The sequence below is a fragment of the Desmodus rotundus genome, chromosome 2 (assembly GCF_022682495.2).
Source record: "Desmodus rotundus isolate HL8 chromosome 2, HLdesRot8A.1, whole genome shotgun sequence".
NCBI classification, from domain to species: Eukaryota; Metazoa; Chordata; class Mammalia; order Chiroptera; family Phyllostomidae; genus Desmodus; species Desmodus rotundus.
Genome location: NC_071388.1, coordinates 109,208,777 through 109,228,060, shown reverse-complemented (window position 1 = coordinate 109,228,060; position 19,284 = coordinate 109,208,777). Strand labels below are relative to the sequence as shown.

Sequence of the window (19,284 nt, the reverse complement as noted above, 5' to 3'; positions counted from 1 at the left end):
TAAGTTTCAAAGAAGCATAATTAAAATATTAATCATTGTAATCCCAACATCCCATTTCGAAAGTACAAAAGGTAATTGAAATATGGCTCAGTAATTTCTATCCTGGGTGGAAATAAGTAAGGCAGGTATTTTCGAGCAAACCTACCAGATATCAGCTTTTCTGCCATACCCTTCCCCACTAATGACCTCAGGGCTCATCCAGTATGGCGTGCCTGTGACTGACTTCATTCCTGTCCCTGAAAGACAGATGCTTTGAAGCCGTTTGCTGGCTCCAAAATCTCCTAGTTTGACGTTGCCTGTTGAATCTCGCAGAATATTTGCTCCTAAAAATAAGAAACATCCTCATTTCATTACTTTTATCGGCAGTTTGGAATATAATCTAAAAGAACAATGGCAGAGAATTAAACGTAGTAACTGACTCTTCAATCTGTCTCCAAAACTAGGTTGCTTTTCATCTTCCGAACAGTACCTGTCACAACGCCAGTCACACAAACAATGCTCATTAAGGACAAACACTGAATTTTTTAGAGTCAGAAATGCACTTTAAAACCTAAGAAGGTTTTCCCACTGAAAAGGACTGATGTGGAGGGAGAAGAGGATGAAAAAAAAAAAAAAAAGAGAAAGGGGAAAGGGCTCAGAGAAGGATGGAAAGCAACAGCAGGCTCTTGGGCACAGTTTATCATAAAGCAAGAAGCTTATGGCTGAAGTTTACTTCCCTGAGAAGGAACTTCCTGGAGGAGTCTCATAATCAAAACTTCTATCACTTTTCCCCTTCTGCTATAACTTAATGTTAATTACCTTACATTTTACAATTTTCCTAAATATTGGGTTGTGCTTTATATTAATTTTACTTCTCAATTTCTATATATTTTAACTCTCTTCTAAGCAAGCTTGGAGCTTTTTTGTTTTAAAATTTCATTTACTTTATAATGAACTTAATTTATTTATTACAAACTGATTTGATTGCCTGGCTTGAGGTAGTTTGTTTACTTCTCTACTATAAAGTTCCTCTTTCCCCCTTCCCATGCCATGATCTTTAGGAGAAGTTCACTATGCATAGCCCACAGTGAAGGAGTCAGGAGATATGCACCAGGCTGAGTAGATACATAAATTATTTGGAATTATCCTGCACAGATTTGTCTCCTCTTTTCCATTTATTTATTCAACCATTCATTTATGTCAGTGTAAACACATGGATATTTATTGTATACTTTGGGTTATAAACCAATGTAACTTTTTTTTTCTTTGCTCAAGTCATTCTAGCTTTGGCCATTGGGAACTCTCAATTGGCTCCTGTGTCCCTTTGTCATACACTGATAATTATGTTCTTGTTTGTTTTCCGTTTGAGATTGTTTTTAGCATTTTTTTTTTTTTTTACTTTGGGGCACTATTAGATGCTCCGTGCTCAACTTGTATATATCCTGCACCAGTCCTACAATCGGTCTTCTCTCCAAGGAGCCCTGGTTATCAGAAACCAAGATCCAAGTGCTAAGTTCACTTATTTGTTATTCTCTATTTTCCCATTTATCATTTTTAAAGCTCTATCTTTTTTTTGTTCTGGGATTGTAAGTCCAGTTTCTATCTTATAAAAATTATTTCCAGTCTCATTTTTAATTTTATCTATAGGCTACCTGTTTTTAAATAAGCAATTCGTTTTATCTAATTTTCATTTTAAAATGTACTTCATTGTTTTTAGGTCTCCTATCTATATTTTACATTTAAAAAAATCCTTATTTCCTTCTTCTTCTTTTTTTTAATGGCCTCTAAGAAGGAGAGTTAACAGTAGAGAGAATGTGTACTGTCCATTCCCATCATGAGCTTCAGTACTTGTCTTTCCATTCTCCCAGCAAATTCCCCAGCCTAGTGGATGATAGCTCTTTGCAGTCTCTCTGCAGGCGAGGGCATAAGCTCCATTGTCTGCATGCCATAAGCCTAAGTGAGACACATACCAGTGACTCTGCAAAAGAGCACTGTCTACCCCATTTAACATCTCACTGTACAACACTTAAAGAGGACACTGTCAAAGAAAGGCCACTATCTCTAAAATATCTAACCAGGGGTCTACAGCCATACTACCCTGAACGTGCCCGATCTCCTCTAAAATATTTAACCAGGAGAATGACAACAAACAAGCCATATTTTACTGGGAAGAAACAGTCCCAGGCAGGTCACAGAAAGGAAGAACTATCGCTGAGGAGTAATCATCAATGCTGAATCAATACTCACCCACACAAAGGGCTGAGGAGAATAACATGTAATCACATTCCCAATATAGTCTCCTAATTTTTCAAAACTGATTTTGGATACCTGAAGAGTAAGCTATTGCCCTGGCCAGTGTGGCTCAGCTGGTTGGAGCATTGTCCCATAAACTGGAAGATCGTGTGTTCAATTCCCTGTCAGGCCACATGCCTCAGTTGTGTGTTCCATCCCCGACTGGGGCGTGTATTATGAGTGGCGATCGATCATTGTCTCTCTTATCGTTGTTTCTCTCCCTCTCTCTTTCCCTTCCCTTCCCTCTCTCTAAAATCAGTAAGCATGCCCATGGGTGAAGATTTTTTTAGAAAGTAAAGTAAGCTATTACCGAGATTTTTTAAACATCTACAAAAACAGGTACAATAGTTCATGTACCCATCACTCAGCCTCAACCACCATCTCAAAATCTTCCCCAACCATACTGCCAGCCACTCCTCCTTTCCCTCATATTATTTGAAGTAAATTGAAGACATCATCTCAATAGTTCAATATATAGATTTAAAAGATAAGGACTCATATTACACCTAACAGGATAAACAATAATGCCTTAATAATGTTAAATATACACTCAGTATATTTTACAGTTTTTTTAAAATCAGAATCCAAATAATTCCTAACATTGAGACTCAATGATGTATCTTTTTAAGTCTTTTCTAATGTTCCCTCTAACCTTTTTTCCTTTGCAATTTATGAAGAACCTAAGTGGTCTGCCTGTAGCTTTCCTATGTCTAGATTTTGCTGACTCCATCCCAAGGGATCATATTTAGTATGTTCGTATGTCTGATATATCTGTTCTGTAACTCTCAAATTTGGTAGCTGAGTCTAGAGGTTTGATCAGACTCAGATTCTTTTTTTTTTTTTTTTGGTAAAACTATTTCATAGATATGATGATCCAAGAACAGGAAGTATGTCATGCTCAGCTGTCTCTGTTTTAGTAATGTAAGCAGCTGTTAATGTTTAATGCTTATACCTATTAATTCATCAGTGGTTGCAAAATGGTACTATCCCATCATTCCTTCTTCATTTGTTAGTCGAAATGCTTCTATAAAGGTAAGTTTCCTTTCATCCACTCTTTAGTCCTCAATGGCTTAATTAGAAAAAGAAAGGTAAAATAAAGGAACCCTGTTATGAAATATTGAGTTGGTTCCCTAGAAACAATGATCAATTAGTTTTTTCCTAGGTGTCATTATGAACTCATAGGTTTAAACTTAAAAGTCACCAGGTATCTTTCTTTTCCCATTACAACTTAAAAATAGATCATTATAAAAATTGGGGAAATGTATAAAAAGTAAAAAATATGCCAAATAAAATGATTATCACTCATTCTGCCATCTGTAAATAACCACTGTTAATCACACGAAAATTTTTCTTCTAGGTCATACTTTAATTTTACAAACTTGAGATCATATTGCATATCTAATTTTATATCTTCTATCAATACATTTGCCCTATAATGATTTTAAGTTAGCTTGTTGTTTCCAACTTCCTCATTTTAACAGTATGGTTTGTCATTTTTTCTGATAAGGCCCACTTGGGGTTGAATCTCCCCTTGGTTCCTTTACCTTGTCTCATCATGAGTGCTAAAAAGAAACTGGCTTGAACAGAGATCACTCCTAATAGAAAAATCGCATTCAAATAATTTCCCTATGTGGTTCTTGAAGCTATCAGCTTTTGTTACTTGACAACTGCACCTATTTAGTTTAGATCATGAGCCATGTCCTCAATCTCTCAGACTCACTATAAGCTCCATTCTAGTACACATGATCTGGCTTGGCATTCTCCAGCAGATTGTACTGTATCACTAGAAACTGGTTAGGAATGTTTTCTTTAGCCTGAATATGGCCATATTCAGAATGTGGATCACCACAGGGAGGCAATAAATATCTGGTAGCTCATTAGAACCCTCAGAAAGACCAATGAAAAATGTACTTTTTATTTATTATTTATATATGCATGTATTCACTATTCTTATCAGTTGATTAACTAGAGTCATCTCTGAATTAGGGGTCATATCCAATTTTTATAGAACCAAACTTCAGTTTTTATAGAATCAAACCTTCAGGTACACTTTGTAGTACAGAATTTAAGCCCTCTCAAATTTTACACGTCTCTACCACTCACTTTTGTCTCACTTCATGCATTTACCTTACATACCTGATCCCTGAAAGCTGCTGAATTTTAAAAACTGAGCTTAACTGAGTTGAAGGTCATCAAAGCTCAATCTTAGGCTCTCTTCCTCCATCTTCTTATTCTCTCCCTAGATAATAACACCCATTCCAATGGCTTTAATTAATTACAATCTCAACATAAGAATGTCATCATCATCATAGCTATCTGAATGCTTTCTAGATAGCAGATTATTTTAAACATATTATACACATTAACTCATTTAATCCTTTCTTTTAAAAAATATTTTATTTATTTATTTTTAGACAGAGGGGAAGAGAGAGAAACATCAATGTGTGGCTGCCTCTTGCTTGACCCCTAGTGGGGACCTGGCCAGCAACCCAGGCATGTGCCCTGGTTGGGAATTGAACTGGCAACTTTTCTGTTGGCAGGCCAGTACTCAATCCACTGAGCCATACTAGTCAGGGCTCATTTAATCCTTTCAAGAATCTTACAAGTTGGACATTATTATCACCCTTGTTAAATATAAGGAACTCAGGCATAGAGGGGTTATGTGCCTTGTGCAAGGTCACATGGTTAATGACGAATAAAGCCTGAATTTGAACCAGGTCATCTAGTGTCAGAGCCCCTTCTCTTAATCACTGTATTGTAATAAATGTTCTCTATGTAAAAACATGGTCTCATTTTTATGATCATTTGAACTTTTTTGATTCTGTGAACCCCCACAGGGGAGCTACCCACTGTGGAGACCCAAACATCAAGACTAGTTGGAATATTGATGGAGTCCATGAGAAAGGAGAATTGTTTCCCTATATTTTAAAGGTGAATTTATTAATTTAAATGTTATATTTCTTAACCATATTACTCATTTCATTCACAAAACACAAAACCTCTATACTTAAAAAAATACCTCATTACTTACCTTTGATATCTCTATGAACAATCATATTACTGTGCAAATAATGAACACCCTCCAGAATCTGACGGGTGTATTTCCTAGTCACATTCTCAGTAAGAGCTCCATATGCTTTTAATTGGTCCTTAATCGAACCCTGTAAGTAAACAAAGAAGACTATGGTGTGGTTTGAAATAAAAACCACTATATTAAAAATCTTTTTAAAAAGAATCCTAGTTCATCAGTGGGAGGCTTTAGTTGGAGAGCACAGGAATTCTCAGTAAGAATACATATGCCATCTCATTTACATACAACTCTTTACAGTCCCTGACTAGAACTGTGGTTGAGTATGGGTCACAGATAAAGGAAGCCTTTAAAACTGCTTCCTGATGGATACCCTTCTTTCTGTGACTATGTTGGTTCTAATTATCTCCTATGCCTTGCAACTGTGTTTTTAAAAATTCCCCAGTACTTTTATACTGCTTTTTTGCCTACAATATACTTGTTTTTCCTACTTGCCCTTCTACATGTCCTACTTTATTTCTATTTGGTTTTTATTTTTCTTCCTCTGTTTTTAAGTGTTTTATTGATATCTGCTAATTTATTTCTCAGGAGAAAGAATGGGTATAATTAGAAAACCAGAATACATGAGATTTTTAACTTTTTCCTTTGTATACTCAACATTCTAGTTCAAAACATGAGAAAATATATTAAAAAGGAATTTCAATCTTGTAAGTGGTTTTTAAGGCAGGATGAGGTGCCATCTCTGATAATGCTGAATCAGTCTGAAGTGAGACATACACACCTGAATTTTACAAAAGCTTCCCTACTGATTCCAATGTACAAATTTGATAAATAACCAACCATTTTACAAAATGGGAATTAACTCTTTGCTGAGGGACAAATCTTTTATTCTAAACAGTAGAATATATTTAAATGTTTCTGCCTTTCTTTACATTTTAGTAAACTATGTACCTTGTCGTATAAAAGTAGATACTTTAATTTTACAGGCTTAACCATTTGCTGTTTCCACTATTTACAAGCAATCTCTGAAAGGACAGAAAGATGCCACTCTGCTGGCCTAGACTTGCAGACCTGGGTGGAAAGTGTCAGGCAATGAGTAAGTCCAGCCAACTATCAACACATATTATTCCATATAGCTTGTTTCTTCAGGCTACTTATTGGGCCTCTACTTGTAGTAATACATACAAAAACCTGCCTAGAACTGCGCTTTCCAAACAATAACCCCCAAAATACTTGTAGGCTGAGAATGAGCGATGGCCTTATGGATCCTCTAAACTGTTAGGTAGCTGGGCCAGTGGCATACAGAGGTAACAGATCCATTGGTATATAGTCTTTTTACATTTGTGTACCACAAAATGTTACTTTATTTTTAATTTTAATATATTTTATGATTATGCTATTACAATTGTCTCATTTTTTTCTTCCCTTTATCCCCCTCTGCCCTGTTCCCCCTCCCACCATCATTCTCCCACCTTAGTTCATGTCCATGGGTCGTACATGTACAAGTTCTTTGGCTTCTCCATTTCCCATACTATTCTTAATCTCCCACTGTCTATTCTGAACCTACCATTTATACTTCTTATTCCCTGTACATTTTCTCCTATGCTACCCCCAACCCCTCCCCGTTCATAACCCTCCATGTGATCTCCATTTCAGTGATTCTGTCCCTCTTCTACTTGTTTGCTTAGTTTGCTTTTGTTTGTGTTGGGTTCAATTGTTGAGAGTTGTGAGTTTGTCGTCATTTTACTGTTCATATTTTTGATCTTTTTCTAAGAGAAGCCCCTTTAACATTTCATATAATAAAGGCTTGGTGAGGATGAACGCCTTTAACTTGACCTTATCTGAGAAGCACTTTATCTGCCCTTCCATTCTAAATGATACATTTGCTGAATGGAGTAATCTTGGACATAGGTCCTTGCCTTTCATGACTTAGAATACTTCTTTCCAGCCCCTTCTTGTTTGCAAGGTTTCTTTTGAGAAATCAGCTGATGATAGTCTTATGGGAACTCCTTCATAGGTAACTGTCTCCTTTTCTCTTGATACTTTTAAGATTCTCTCCTTGTCTTTAATCTTGGGTAATGTAATGATGATGTGCCTTGGTGTGTGCTTGAGACCAACTTCTTTGGGACTCTCTGGGCTTCTTGGACTTCCTGGAAGTCTATTTTCTTTGCCATATGAGGGAGTTTCTCCATTGTTTTCAAGTAAGTTTTCAACGTCTTGCTCTTCCTCTTACCCTTCTGGCGCTCCTATGATTCAGATGTTGGAACATTTAAAGTTGTATTGGAGCTCCCTAAGCCTCTCCTCATTTTTTTGAATTCCTGTTTCTTCATTCTATTCTGGTTGAATGTTTATTTCTTCCTTCTTGTCCAAACCATTGAGTCCCGGTTTCCTTCCCTTCACTGTTGGTTCCCTATACATCTTCCTTTATTTCACTTTTCATAGCCTTCACTTCTTCTATTTTACGACCATACTCAACCATCTCTGTGAGCATCCTCATTACCAGTGTTTTGAACTCTGCATCTGAAAGGTTGGCTATCTCTTCATCACTTAGTTGTATTTTTCCTGGAACTTTGATCTGTTCTTTCATTTGGGCCACATTTATTTGTCTTGGTGCACTTGTTATGTAGTAAGGGGAGGAGCCTTAGGTATTCACCAGAGTGGGGCAACCCACATAGTGGTGTTCTGGAGCTGTTTGTGGGAGAGGAGTCCAAGAGGAAACAATGCCACTTGCTCAGCTCTTGGCCAGCTTTCAGTCACTTCCCCTTGCTACCATAAGCAAATTGGGCCTTTCTGGTGCTAATTCCCAGGTATGTGGGTTTGTGTTGTTCTAGGACCCTGTGGGTCTCTCCAACAAACCCCCCCCTGAGGCTGGGAGTTTATTCTGCTGCCTCAACTCCCAGAAGTTTTTTCAGTCAGAGGTTTTGAGGCTTTTGCCCTGTGCTGCAACCCTGGGTTGCACGGTATTTCTCACTCTCCAGTTTTTCCTCCTGGTTTATCCGCATGCAAATATGGGACTGCCCGCTCCACCAGCCTCTGCCTTGCTCACCCCAGTCCTCCAGCTACTGCCTTGCTGCAAGTGCTCTCCACCCTGGCTGCCCATGTCCGCACCTCATACCAGTCTGGATGAATGTTTCTTCTTTAACTCCTTGGTTGTTGGACTTCCATACAGTTCGATTTTCTGTCAGTTCTGGTTGTTTTTTGTTTTTAAATTTGTTGTTGTCCTTCTTTTGGTTGTGCGAGGAGGCAAAGTGTATCTACCTATGCCTCCACTGTGGCCGGAAGCAGCTAATGTTACTTTCTTCAGTTTGAACAACTGGAATTGAGAAGCAATGTGCCAGCTAAAAATCCTGTGTGTGTGTGTGTGTGTGTGTGTAAAGGTAACAGAGATAAATCAAATCCTAATGCAAGTATTAAAATTAAAGAAAGTTTTGGTTCTAGTCTGAGAATAGTTCTAGATAAACTAAGGAATGGAATAGTACATTTGGGAAAATTGAAGAACAGAATGACAATTTTGGAGAATCTTGAATCTAGGAAATAAAGGGGTCAGCATACTAAATTTAATGAGAGATTATATAGCATCATTCACAAACTTAGAGATTCAGGAAAGTCTAGGAACATGTATGTCCAACCCATGTATACCACGAGCTTACCATATGTACAGTTCATTTAGATTGCCAACAAACTATTACTAATTTGGTAACATGCTTTTCAAATTCAAGAAATGACAATATATACTTTGAAGAGATAGCTGCTGTTACAAAACTAAGTATAGGTAATGAGAAACATGATCTACCTCTTCCTGAATAGTCCTGGTTTAGTCTTAAGATTGTTAACTATATAAAGATTACACATATCCATTTGCGATATAAATCAGTTCTAACCAGTTAAACATTTTAATTAATGGTATCTTCAATCTAGGTCTCTATTCACTTATGCATAATTTTGCTTTCTACTTTAAATATTTATTGCACAAACAATAATGAAAATCTGAATAAAAGAAAAAATCAATGCCAACATAACACATTTCCATTTTTCTAGGTTTCTTCTGCCCTTATCCAAATACAGATACTTTTTAAATATCACAATCATTATCAAAAAGCATTTTGCATTCTTTTTTCCTCTCTTATGTAAGTACTTCCCCCAACCGTGCTATATAGCCCTCACAATTTTAATTTTTAACATAAATTCTCTTGGACAATGACACCGTAATTTACTTCCACCATGGGCAATGAATTTCCTTTTTTTTTTAAAAATCACAGATAATATGAAAATAAACAAAATAAACACATGCAGCTTTTTCTATCTTTTAGATTACTGCTGTAGGATAAATTTCTGTGGGACTACCAGGTCAAAAGGCTTCAATATTTTTATGGCCTTCAATACATCCCACCAATGTGTTTTCCAAAGGGAATTTTTTTTAAAAAAAACTAGTTTACATTGCCAACAAAGTATTTGAAAATAAAGAGTACCAACAATGAGTAACAGTGGTATCACTATAAACAATTAATAATTCACCATAATAAGAAACAAAGTAAAGTTTGCTGTTGCTTTTGTGAGACTGAGAATGGTTAAGACCATTACTATCAGACACTGATCCAGTGTTATGATCCATAAGTTTAAACTGCAACCTTGTACATTATACATATAATTCTTTTTTTTTTTAAGATTTTATTTATTTATTTTTCAAGAGAGGGTAAGGGAGGGAGAAAGTCAGGGAGAGAAACATTGATGTACAAGATACAGATTGGGTACCTCTCGCACACCCCCAGATGGGGACCTGGCCTGCAACCCAGGCATGTGCCCTAACTGGGAATCAAATTGGTGACCTTTTGGTTCACAGGCCAGTACTCAATCCACTGAGCCACACCAGCCAGGGCTACACATAATTCTAATAAGATTGATAAATCAAACCTTTTTTCTACCATGTACTACCTATTAAATTATGGGAATGCATGTATTTTTAAATGAGTATGTATCCACCACTTTGAAAATCATTAGTATTAGAATGTACTCTACATATTATAAAAACAACATAGAAGGAATGACAGAGTTTGAAAATTACATTTTTTAGCTCCTAGTAAAATTATTGACGGAGACAATGATCATCAACCTATGTTAAAAACATTAGGTGGATGGCTGAAAACGAACTAGATACTCCTATGTGCCATTGCATAGCTCATTACTTTTTGGTCTTCAGGAAAAGAACAAAACTTTACAATGGAGGAATCAGGATGTCAAGCACCCTAATCTAGCAGTCAACCTTAGAATCACTAACCATGGAATAGACCAAAATTGTATATCTACTAATAAGATGCAACATAAAATACACAGCATCATCTATGATGCATTCTAATAAAAAATGTTGACTTTGAATCTAATTTAGATTTTAGATCTAACTTGGAGTTACAGAAAATAAGGGAATAAAGAAACGAATTATACAATGCCATGAGATGACATTGTGAACAGCATAACAGAGTGGTCTATCTGTCAAACCAATGCCATATAAAATTGTTCTACATTAAAAGAGAAGTAAGGGATGTATCAGCTAAACGTAATATGTGATCCTGAACTAGATCCTGGTTTGGATAAACCAGCAATTATGGGTGGTTTTAAGACTCTTAGAGAAATCTGAGTATGGACTACTACGTATGTAAGCTATTTTATTTAGTATATGTCAGCATTTAAAAAAATTAGTTAAAAAAAGACAAAGATAGATGAAGGTAAAAAATAAAATTATATTACTAATTTAAAACTCTTCCAAAATGTCATAAATTAGCTATAACATTTTATAATCAAAGTTTTATTGTTTCTCTTCTCTCAACTGAACCGTTAAATAGAATATATCTATTTCCAAAGGATATACTAACTTACCCCTGGCATATATTCCATAAATATGGAAAGTGTTTTTTCCTGGGGATCCCTCAAACAGCCATAATACTGAACAATTCGCTCATGCAGCAAATTTTTCAACAACTGAATTTCACACTCAAGTGCATTTACTTCCTGAAAGACAGAACTCACTGTTAAGTCATTACAGCATTGTTAGTAAAAGTAAAAAATTCAAATTTCATTGCCCATCAAGGTGCTTTGATTCTGAAATTTTTACTTCCTAAGGAATAAACATTTTAAAGCACTAACAATAACTTTTATAATAGTCCTTGAAGGTGTGCTAAAGCAACATTAAATCAGATCAGGAATATAAATGAGCACTAAAAGAGAAAAATTCATGGTACAAAGCAGATGAACATATTTAATTATCTATTTATTTTGCAAATAATCTGTATTAAGAAAAAAATAAAAATGCCATTGTGTTGTATTTATTTTATTGAAACTGCTTTTTTTCTGTGTGAAGTGACTGGGCAGTCTGTACAGTGATTCTTACCTTACTGGTCTCAGGTCTATCGGGGTCAAATTGAACTTGCTTAACAGCCAACTCTCTTCCTGTATCAACATCATAACAGAGGTAGACCCTGCCAAAGGCTCCCTGGCCAAGCAGTTTGCCCAATCTCCAGTTGGTTGGAGCACGAGGTGCTAAAAAAGAACATTTTCTTAAAATGGAATAGCTAGATAGCACAAAAATGGTTAAAGACTAAGTGTATTGCATTAGTATATGCTTCAGTGTAAGAGAAAATCATGATCATCATCTTTGAAAATTTTTCTCTTCAGTCAATTTTCTAAGAATTCTAAACCCAAACTAGGTTCATAACCCCATAACTCATTTTTTCCAATGTGATATTTTCTTTCTTGGTTACAAATGTAATAGTATCATTCACTCAATCTATGATGCCACTGATTGTAAGATAGACTATTTCTAATCTTTACTGCAGCAATATTTACAATTAATTTTCCATCTGCCTATGATGTAGAAAGCTGGAAAGACCACCACTCATTCTAATGAGAAAATCTTGAAAGTAGTCCAGAGAAAAAAGCAAACTACAGGCAGAGGAACAAAGATAAAAATTATAGAACACTTCTCAGAAAGTATGAAAGCCAAAAAACAACACTGGCCAGTGTGGCTCAGCTAGTTGAAACGTTGTCCCCTAGACTAAAAGGTCACAGGTTCAATTCCCGGTCAGGGCACATACCCAGGTTGTGGGTTCAATCCCTGGTAGGGGAGCATAGGAGAAGGCAACCAATCAGTGTTTCTTTTTCTCTCCTCTCCCTCCCCCTCCCTTCCCTCTCAATCTCTCTCCCCCACCTCTCTCTTTCTCGCCCCCTCCCTCCCTCCCTCTCTTCCTCTCTAAAAAACAGTTTAAAAAAATGTCCTTGGGTGAGGGAAAAAAGAAGCCATAAACTAATGGAAAAATAGCTTTAAAGTGCTGAAAGAAATAAAACTGACCAGAATTCTTCACCCAGAAAATCTTTCAAAAATAAAGGAGAAATAAAGACCTTTTCAAACAAACAAAAGCTGAAAGAATTTATTACCAGCAGACTTCTATCATAAGAAAGGTTAAAGTAATTATTCAGGCAGAAAAAACTGGATACCTGACAGGATCTTGGATCTACACAAAGGTCTATGGAAATAAACTGAAGGTATATATAAAAGACATTCTTCTCTTATTTTTAATCACTAAAAGATAGATGTTTAAAGCAAAAATAGCAGCAATGTAGTGTGAGGTCATAGATGTAAAAATAAAATATGACAACATTAATACAAAAGGAAGGTATTCCGAATATGCAAATATTATTGCAATCTGTGAGCACATCTCTTTGTATGCATTGTTTACATTATAAAGTCCAAATATCTGACAATCCAGTCTTAGTTACCATTTTTGTCCTACTCCCACTCTTTCAAGCAAGATATCCACCACTTCGGACAAAAGAAAATTATTCCCCACTTTCAGAATATGCCGTGGTCCCCTGCACATGTCACCTCCTTAACTGGTGAATTCCTACTCACATTTAAGATGTAGATTAAATGCTATACTGTAATTGTTGTTCCAGACATCATTCTCCCCATTACACTATATCTTAGAGGGTGTATTTGAAATCTCAGTGCAGGAACTCAACAAGGAAATGCGACATGAATGAATGGATGACTAATTGGTAAAAATTTTCTTAATAAAAGCAAAGGACAAAATCATCTGGAGTAATTTAAAAGTAATACCATGCTTATACCTGCCATTCCAATCATCTGAGAAATACCACTTTTATTTATTTTAAGCAGTTGGTCACACTCTAAGGACTGGCTTGGTATCCATCCCTTTGAATACTATAAAATTCTGCAAAGGTTCTGTTAAACATTTCACTATGCCAATTTCTACTTACAGCGGCTCGGTGGGCTGATATCCATTACAGTCAAAGTAGGATTATCTATGTCACTTCCCCTCCTTCTTATTCGACTATCATCATACTCTGGGGTAAAGATACTGCTTCCACTACTAGTGCTTAAGGAGTGATCAGTAGGACTGAAACTCACAGGAGACCGGAAGCTGGTCCCCTGCGTCCTTCTAGCTCTTGGAAAAGTTTTTCGACCTACAAAACAAAAATATAATTACCGTAAAACTTTTATTAATACATTGTAATTATATGTTTTTACAATTTATGATGTAAGGAACAGAAATCTGTCCTGTGACAAGGCTAAAAAAATTGAAACAGCAATCATATTTCATTATATGCTTTAAACCTAAGATTATTTTTTTTAAGAGTTCAGGAAAATATCTTTGTTAACAGTAAATCATAAAGTCAATAATGAAATACAAGAAAGAAAAAAGGTAAAAGCAGAAATGAAAAGTAGGAGAAAAACAAACAGAAAATGAATACAAATTCAAACAATATCTTATGTTCATACATATATGCACACATTCATACAATCATAGAACTCTCTCAATTTGAGATAAAAAGTAGAAAAAATATATTTTGGGAAGATGGCGGCGAGATAGGTAGGAGCGGAGTCCACTTCCCCTGCACACCAGTGAAACGCATAGCTGACCTGACGAAGAGAGGGAACAGCCAACGGTATTCCAGCATATATGAAGATCTGAGACCAAAGATAGAGGACATTGAAAGATCTGACGGTAAGAAGAGTGCTTAAGGAGAATAAGGTCCCTAGGACCAGCGCGGGGACCAGGGCGGCTAAAGCCCTGGCAGGGGCGTAAGGTCTGCTGCAGGATTCTTGGGAGAGAGCCAGACTCGGCAGTGTGAGAGGCCAGGTGCTTGTTTGGACTAGGGGGGCTTGAACAGGCAGAATTTCTCCAAAAGAAAAAGAGAAAATAGAGGCACTCAACGGCTGTTTAGAGAACTCTCCGAAGCAGCTGCGGCCACTGGCGCCCCTCGCCCTCAGCCCCTGGACTGTGAACGCGGGATAAGCAGCCCCAGTGCTCATTGGAAGCCCGGCTGACGCACACCCAGATCAGCGGACTGGGCGCCCACAGCTAAAACCCCAGCTGGGCGCCCACACCTGAAACCTTGGGTGGGTGCGCACTCGATTCAGTGGATGGCTACCCCTCGCACACGCCCACAGCCTCAGATCTCCCCTGCAGCCCAGTCCCACAGCCGCTGATCGCATGCTCACCCCAGGCCCACAGCCTCGGATCTCCCTCGTACCAGAGTCCCAAAGATGAGGATCGCGCCCACAACCCAATCAACCGCCTGGCTGCTGGCAGGGGATCAAACCTGAAAGCAGAGGTTCTGAACAACTCCTACCTAGCCCCTGCGCACAGAGCCCTGCAGGGCCTACTGGCTCTCTAGGACTAAGGCAGAACACCCAGCAGAGGGGAGCTGCAGGGCTAGAGGAGACTGCATTCCCCGGAAAGACTTGACCCAGTAGGGAGCTGAACTACCCCACAGCAGCACCCAGAGCCCTAGCATCTAAGAGAGCAAAGAGCAAGAAGGGGGAGTGTGAGTTGCCCCTAGTTGGTGCAACTCAAGAACAGCACAACTGGCGAACTAAAGGCCTAGTGGGGACCGGAAGGACCCTGAGGAACTGGACTAGAGGCTGAACGACAGCAAAGAGTGTGGCTCAGGAAGGGAGAAAAGTGAAACCAATCCTTCCAACCACCCCCTCCCATTTCACAGACAGGAAGACCAGCAGAACTAACCTCACCAATTTAAAGCCAGCAGAAGACGTTTTTTTTTTTCTTTTTTCCTCCTTTCCCCCTAAATTACTTCTTCCTTCCTGTCCTTCTTTCCTTTTTTATTCCTTCTTCCTTCCATCCTTTACTTTTTTATTCCTTCTTCCGGCCTTCTTTTATTTTTTTGCTTTAATTTTTCTTAAAATTTCTTATCTTTCCTCCGATCTTTCTTTATTCCTTCTTCCTTCCTTCCTTCCATTCCTTTTCTATTCCCTTTTCCCCTCCTTCCCTTCTACCTTTTTTTTTTTTTCTTCTTTCTCTTTTTCCCACAGGTGAGATAATAAAACCTGGACCACTGAAAAGATAAGAGTTAGACTGTGTTAGACCCATAAAAGTCAGCACAAGACCAGTGAGCACAGGAGATTAAGAAGACGGCACGACTGAATCCCACTGGCATTCTACCATAGAAATTCATACCATAAACCCAGGGAGTCAGAACAGATCAATTTAAGAAGCAGAGCCTAACAAGAAGAGTCTCACAAACAATGGGAAGACAAAGAAACAATCCCCAAATGAAAGGAAAGGAGGAAGCCTCACAAAGAAGGCTAACTGAAAAAGAGGCAAGTCAACTATCAGATACTGAGTTCAAAGCAATGGTTATCAGGAAGCTCACTGAGCTCTCTGAACTCACAGAGAACTACCAGAAACTACAGGGAAACTACAATGAACTCACTGCAAACCATATCAACATGAAAAAGGAAATAGAAACTATCAACAAGGGCCAAGAGGAAATGAAGAATACAATTTCTGAATTGAAGAACACAGTAGAAGGAATCAAAAGCACACTTGATGAAGGAGAGGATCGTATCAGAGAGCTGGAGGAAAAAGTAGAAGAAAACACCCAGGAAGAGCAAGAAAAGGAAAAGAGGCTCAGAAAGAATGAAGAGGCAATAAGGGAAATGCATGACAACATGGAACGTAACAATATCCGTATAATAGGAATACCAGAAGGAGAAGAAGGGCAAGGGATAGAACTCTTGTTTGAGAAAGTTATGATGGAAAATTTCCCTGATCTGATAAGAGAAAAAGTCACCCAAATCCAGGAAACATAGAGAGTCCCAAACAAGAGGAACCCAAAGAGGCCCACTGCAAGACACAACATAATTAAAATGGCAACATTGCGGGGAACCAAGATGGCGGCGTAGGTAGACACACTGCGCCTCCTCGCACAACCAGAACTGACAGAGAATAGAACAGCAAGGGGGACCGACACCGAGGAAATAGAAAAATAAACATGCATCCAGACTGGAAGGAGGGGCGGAGACGGGCACCTGGGTGGAGAGGACTCGCGTTGCTGTGGCTGGACCGAGAGTGGAGGAGTGTGGGACAAACGGGGCAGGCAGTCCGAGCACTAGCAGACCCTGCGGCCCCACATTCGCCCACAGATAATCCGGAGGAATGGCAGGCAGCGAAGCAGACCACGTAACCCAGGGCTCCAGCTCGGGGAAATAAAGCCTCAAACCTCTGTTTGAAAGCGCCCCTGGGGATTGGGGCGGCACCAGGAGAGACTCCCAGCCTCACAGAAGAGGTGGTTGGAGAGACTCACAGGGGCCTAGAGTGTGCACAGGCCCACCCACTCGGGAACCAGCACCAGAGTGGCCCAGTTTTATTGTGGGAAGCCAAGTGAAAGATTCAAATCCAGAGGAGAGTGAGGCGGGAGCCATTGCTCCCACTCGGCCCCTCCTCCAGGTACAGCGTCACAGCACAGCCACCAGCGATACCCCGACCCAGGGAACACCTAAGGCTCCACCCCTTAAAGTAACAGACGCGCCAAGACAGACAAACAAACAAAAAAAATGGCCCAAATGACAGAACACTTCAAAGCTCAAGAAAAAATACAACTAAGCAAGGAAGAGATAGCCAACCTATCGGACGCACAGTTCAAAGCACTGGTTATCAATATGCTCACAGACTTGGTTGAATCTGTTCGAAAAACAGATGAAAAAATGAAGCCTATGCTAAGAGAAACAAAGGAAAATGTACAGGGAACCAATAGTGATGAGAAGGAAACTGGGACTAAAATTGATGGTATGGACCAGAAGGAAGAAAGGAACATCCAACCAGAAAAGAATGAAGAAACAAGAACTTGGAAAAATGAGGAGAGGCTCAGGAACCTCCAGGACACCTTGAAACGTTCCAACATCCTAATTATAGGGGTGCCAGAAGGAGAAGAGGAAGAACAAAAAATTGAAAACTTATTTGAACAAATAATGGAGAACTTCCCCAATCTGGCAAAGGAAATAGACTTCCGGGAAGTCCAGGAAGCTCAGAGAGTCCCAAAGAAGCTGGACCCAAGGAGGAACACAACAAGGCACATCATCATTACATTACCCAAGATTAAACCCAAGGACCTACATCCAAGATTACTGTATCCAGCAAAGCTATCATTTAGAATGGAAGGGAAGATAAAGTGCTTCTCAGATAAGGTCAAGTTAAAGAAGCTCATCATCACCAAGCCCTTATTATATGAAATGTTAAAGTGAGTTACCTAAGAAAAAGAAGATCAAAAATAGGAACAGTAAAAATGACAGCAAACTCACAGTTATTAACGGCCACACATAAAACAAAAACGAGAGCAAACTAGGCAAACAACTAGAACATGAGGGTTGCCAATAAGGGAGAGGGAGGGGGAGGGGGGTAAAGGTACAGAGAATAAGTAGCATAGATGATAGGTGCAAAATAGACAGGGGGAGGGTAAAAATAGTGTAGGAAATGTAGAAGCCAAAGAACTTATAAGTATGTCCCATGGACATGAACTATGGGGGGGGAATGTGGGAGGGAAGGGGGTGGGCAGGATGGAGTGGAGTGGGGGGGGAAATGGGACAACTGTAATAGCATAATCAATAAATATATTTTAAAAAAATGGCAAAACTGCAAGACAAAGAGAGGATCTTAAAGGCAGCAAGGGAGAAACAGGAAGTCAAATACAAGGGAGCCCCAATAAGGTTAGCAACTGATTTCTCAATGGAAACGCTCCAAGCCAGAAGAGAATGGCAAAAAATATTCCAAGTAATGAGAACCAGAGGCCTGCAACCAAGACTACTTTACCCAGCAAGGCTCTCAATCAAGATAGAAGGCCAAATAAAGAGTTTCCCAGACAAAAGAAGTCTAAAAGAATACACCTCCACCAAACCAGCTCTGCAAGAGATGCTAAAGGGGCTGCTGTAAGGAAAGGAAGGAAAAGAGAAAGACAGAGGAACACAGGTAGGAAATAATGGCAATGAATAGCTACCTATCGATAATAACCTTAAACGTAAATGGATTAAATGCTCCAATCAAAAGACATAGAATAGCTGAATGGATAAGAAAACATGACCCACACATATGCTGCCTACAAGAGACCCATGTCAGGACAAAAGACCTACACAGACGGAAAGTGAAGGGCTGGAAACAAATTTTCCAAGCAAACGGACAGGAAAAAAAAGCAGGGGTAGCAATATTCACATCAGACAAAATAGACTTCCAAAGAAGGGTCATAAAGAGAGACCCAGAAGGTTACTTCATAATACTCAAAGGAAGAATCCACCAAGAAGACATAAACATTGTAAATATATATGCACCCAACATAGGAGCACCCAAATACATTAAGAAAATCTTGGAGGACTTCAAGAAAGATATTGACAGCAACACAATTATAGTAGGGGACTTTAACACCCCACTGTCAAAAATGGACAGATCTTCCAAACAAAATATCAAGAAGGATATTGTGTCACTTAACAATACCCTAGATGAAATAGACTTAACTGATACTTATAGAGCTTTTCATCTCAAAGAAGCAAAATACTCATTCTTTTCAAGTGTACATGGAACTTTTTCAAAGATAGACCATATGATAGGACACAAAGCAAACCTCAACAAATTCAAGAAAACTGAAATCATATCAAGTATTTTCTCTGACCACAAGGGAATGAA

The 19,284-nt window shown here is 38.6% G+C and overlaps 1 protein-coding gene across 3 annotated transcripts in view; it reads right to left on the bottom strand.

Moving 5' to 3' along the window:
* MAP3K2 (mitogen-activated protein kinase kinase kinase 2) overlaps window positions 1-19,284 on the bottom strand; it is a 76,548-nt gene that overhangs the window by 9,467 nt on the left and 47,797 nt on the right. For all 3 annotated transcript variants that reach the window (XM_053918550.1, XM_053918551.1, XM_053918552.1), the window contains 5 exons: window positions 13,568-13,774; window positions 11,682-11,830; window positions 11,171-11,302; window positions 5,303-5,432; window positions 146-323 (listed from right to left, as the gene is read on the bottom strand). In XM_053918550.1, coding sequence (XP_053774525.1) covers window positions 146-323; window positions 5,303-5,432; window positions 11,171-11,302; window positions 11,682-11,830; window positions 13,568-13,774 — 796 coding nt within the window. The remainder of the gene's footprint in view (window positions 1-145; window positions 324-5,302; window positions 5,433-11,170; window positions 11,303-11,681; window positions 11,831-13,567; window positions 13,775-19,284) is intronic.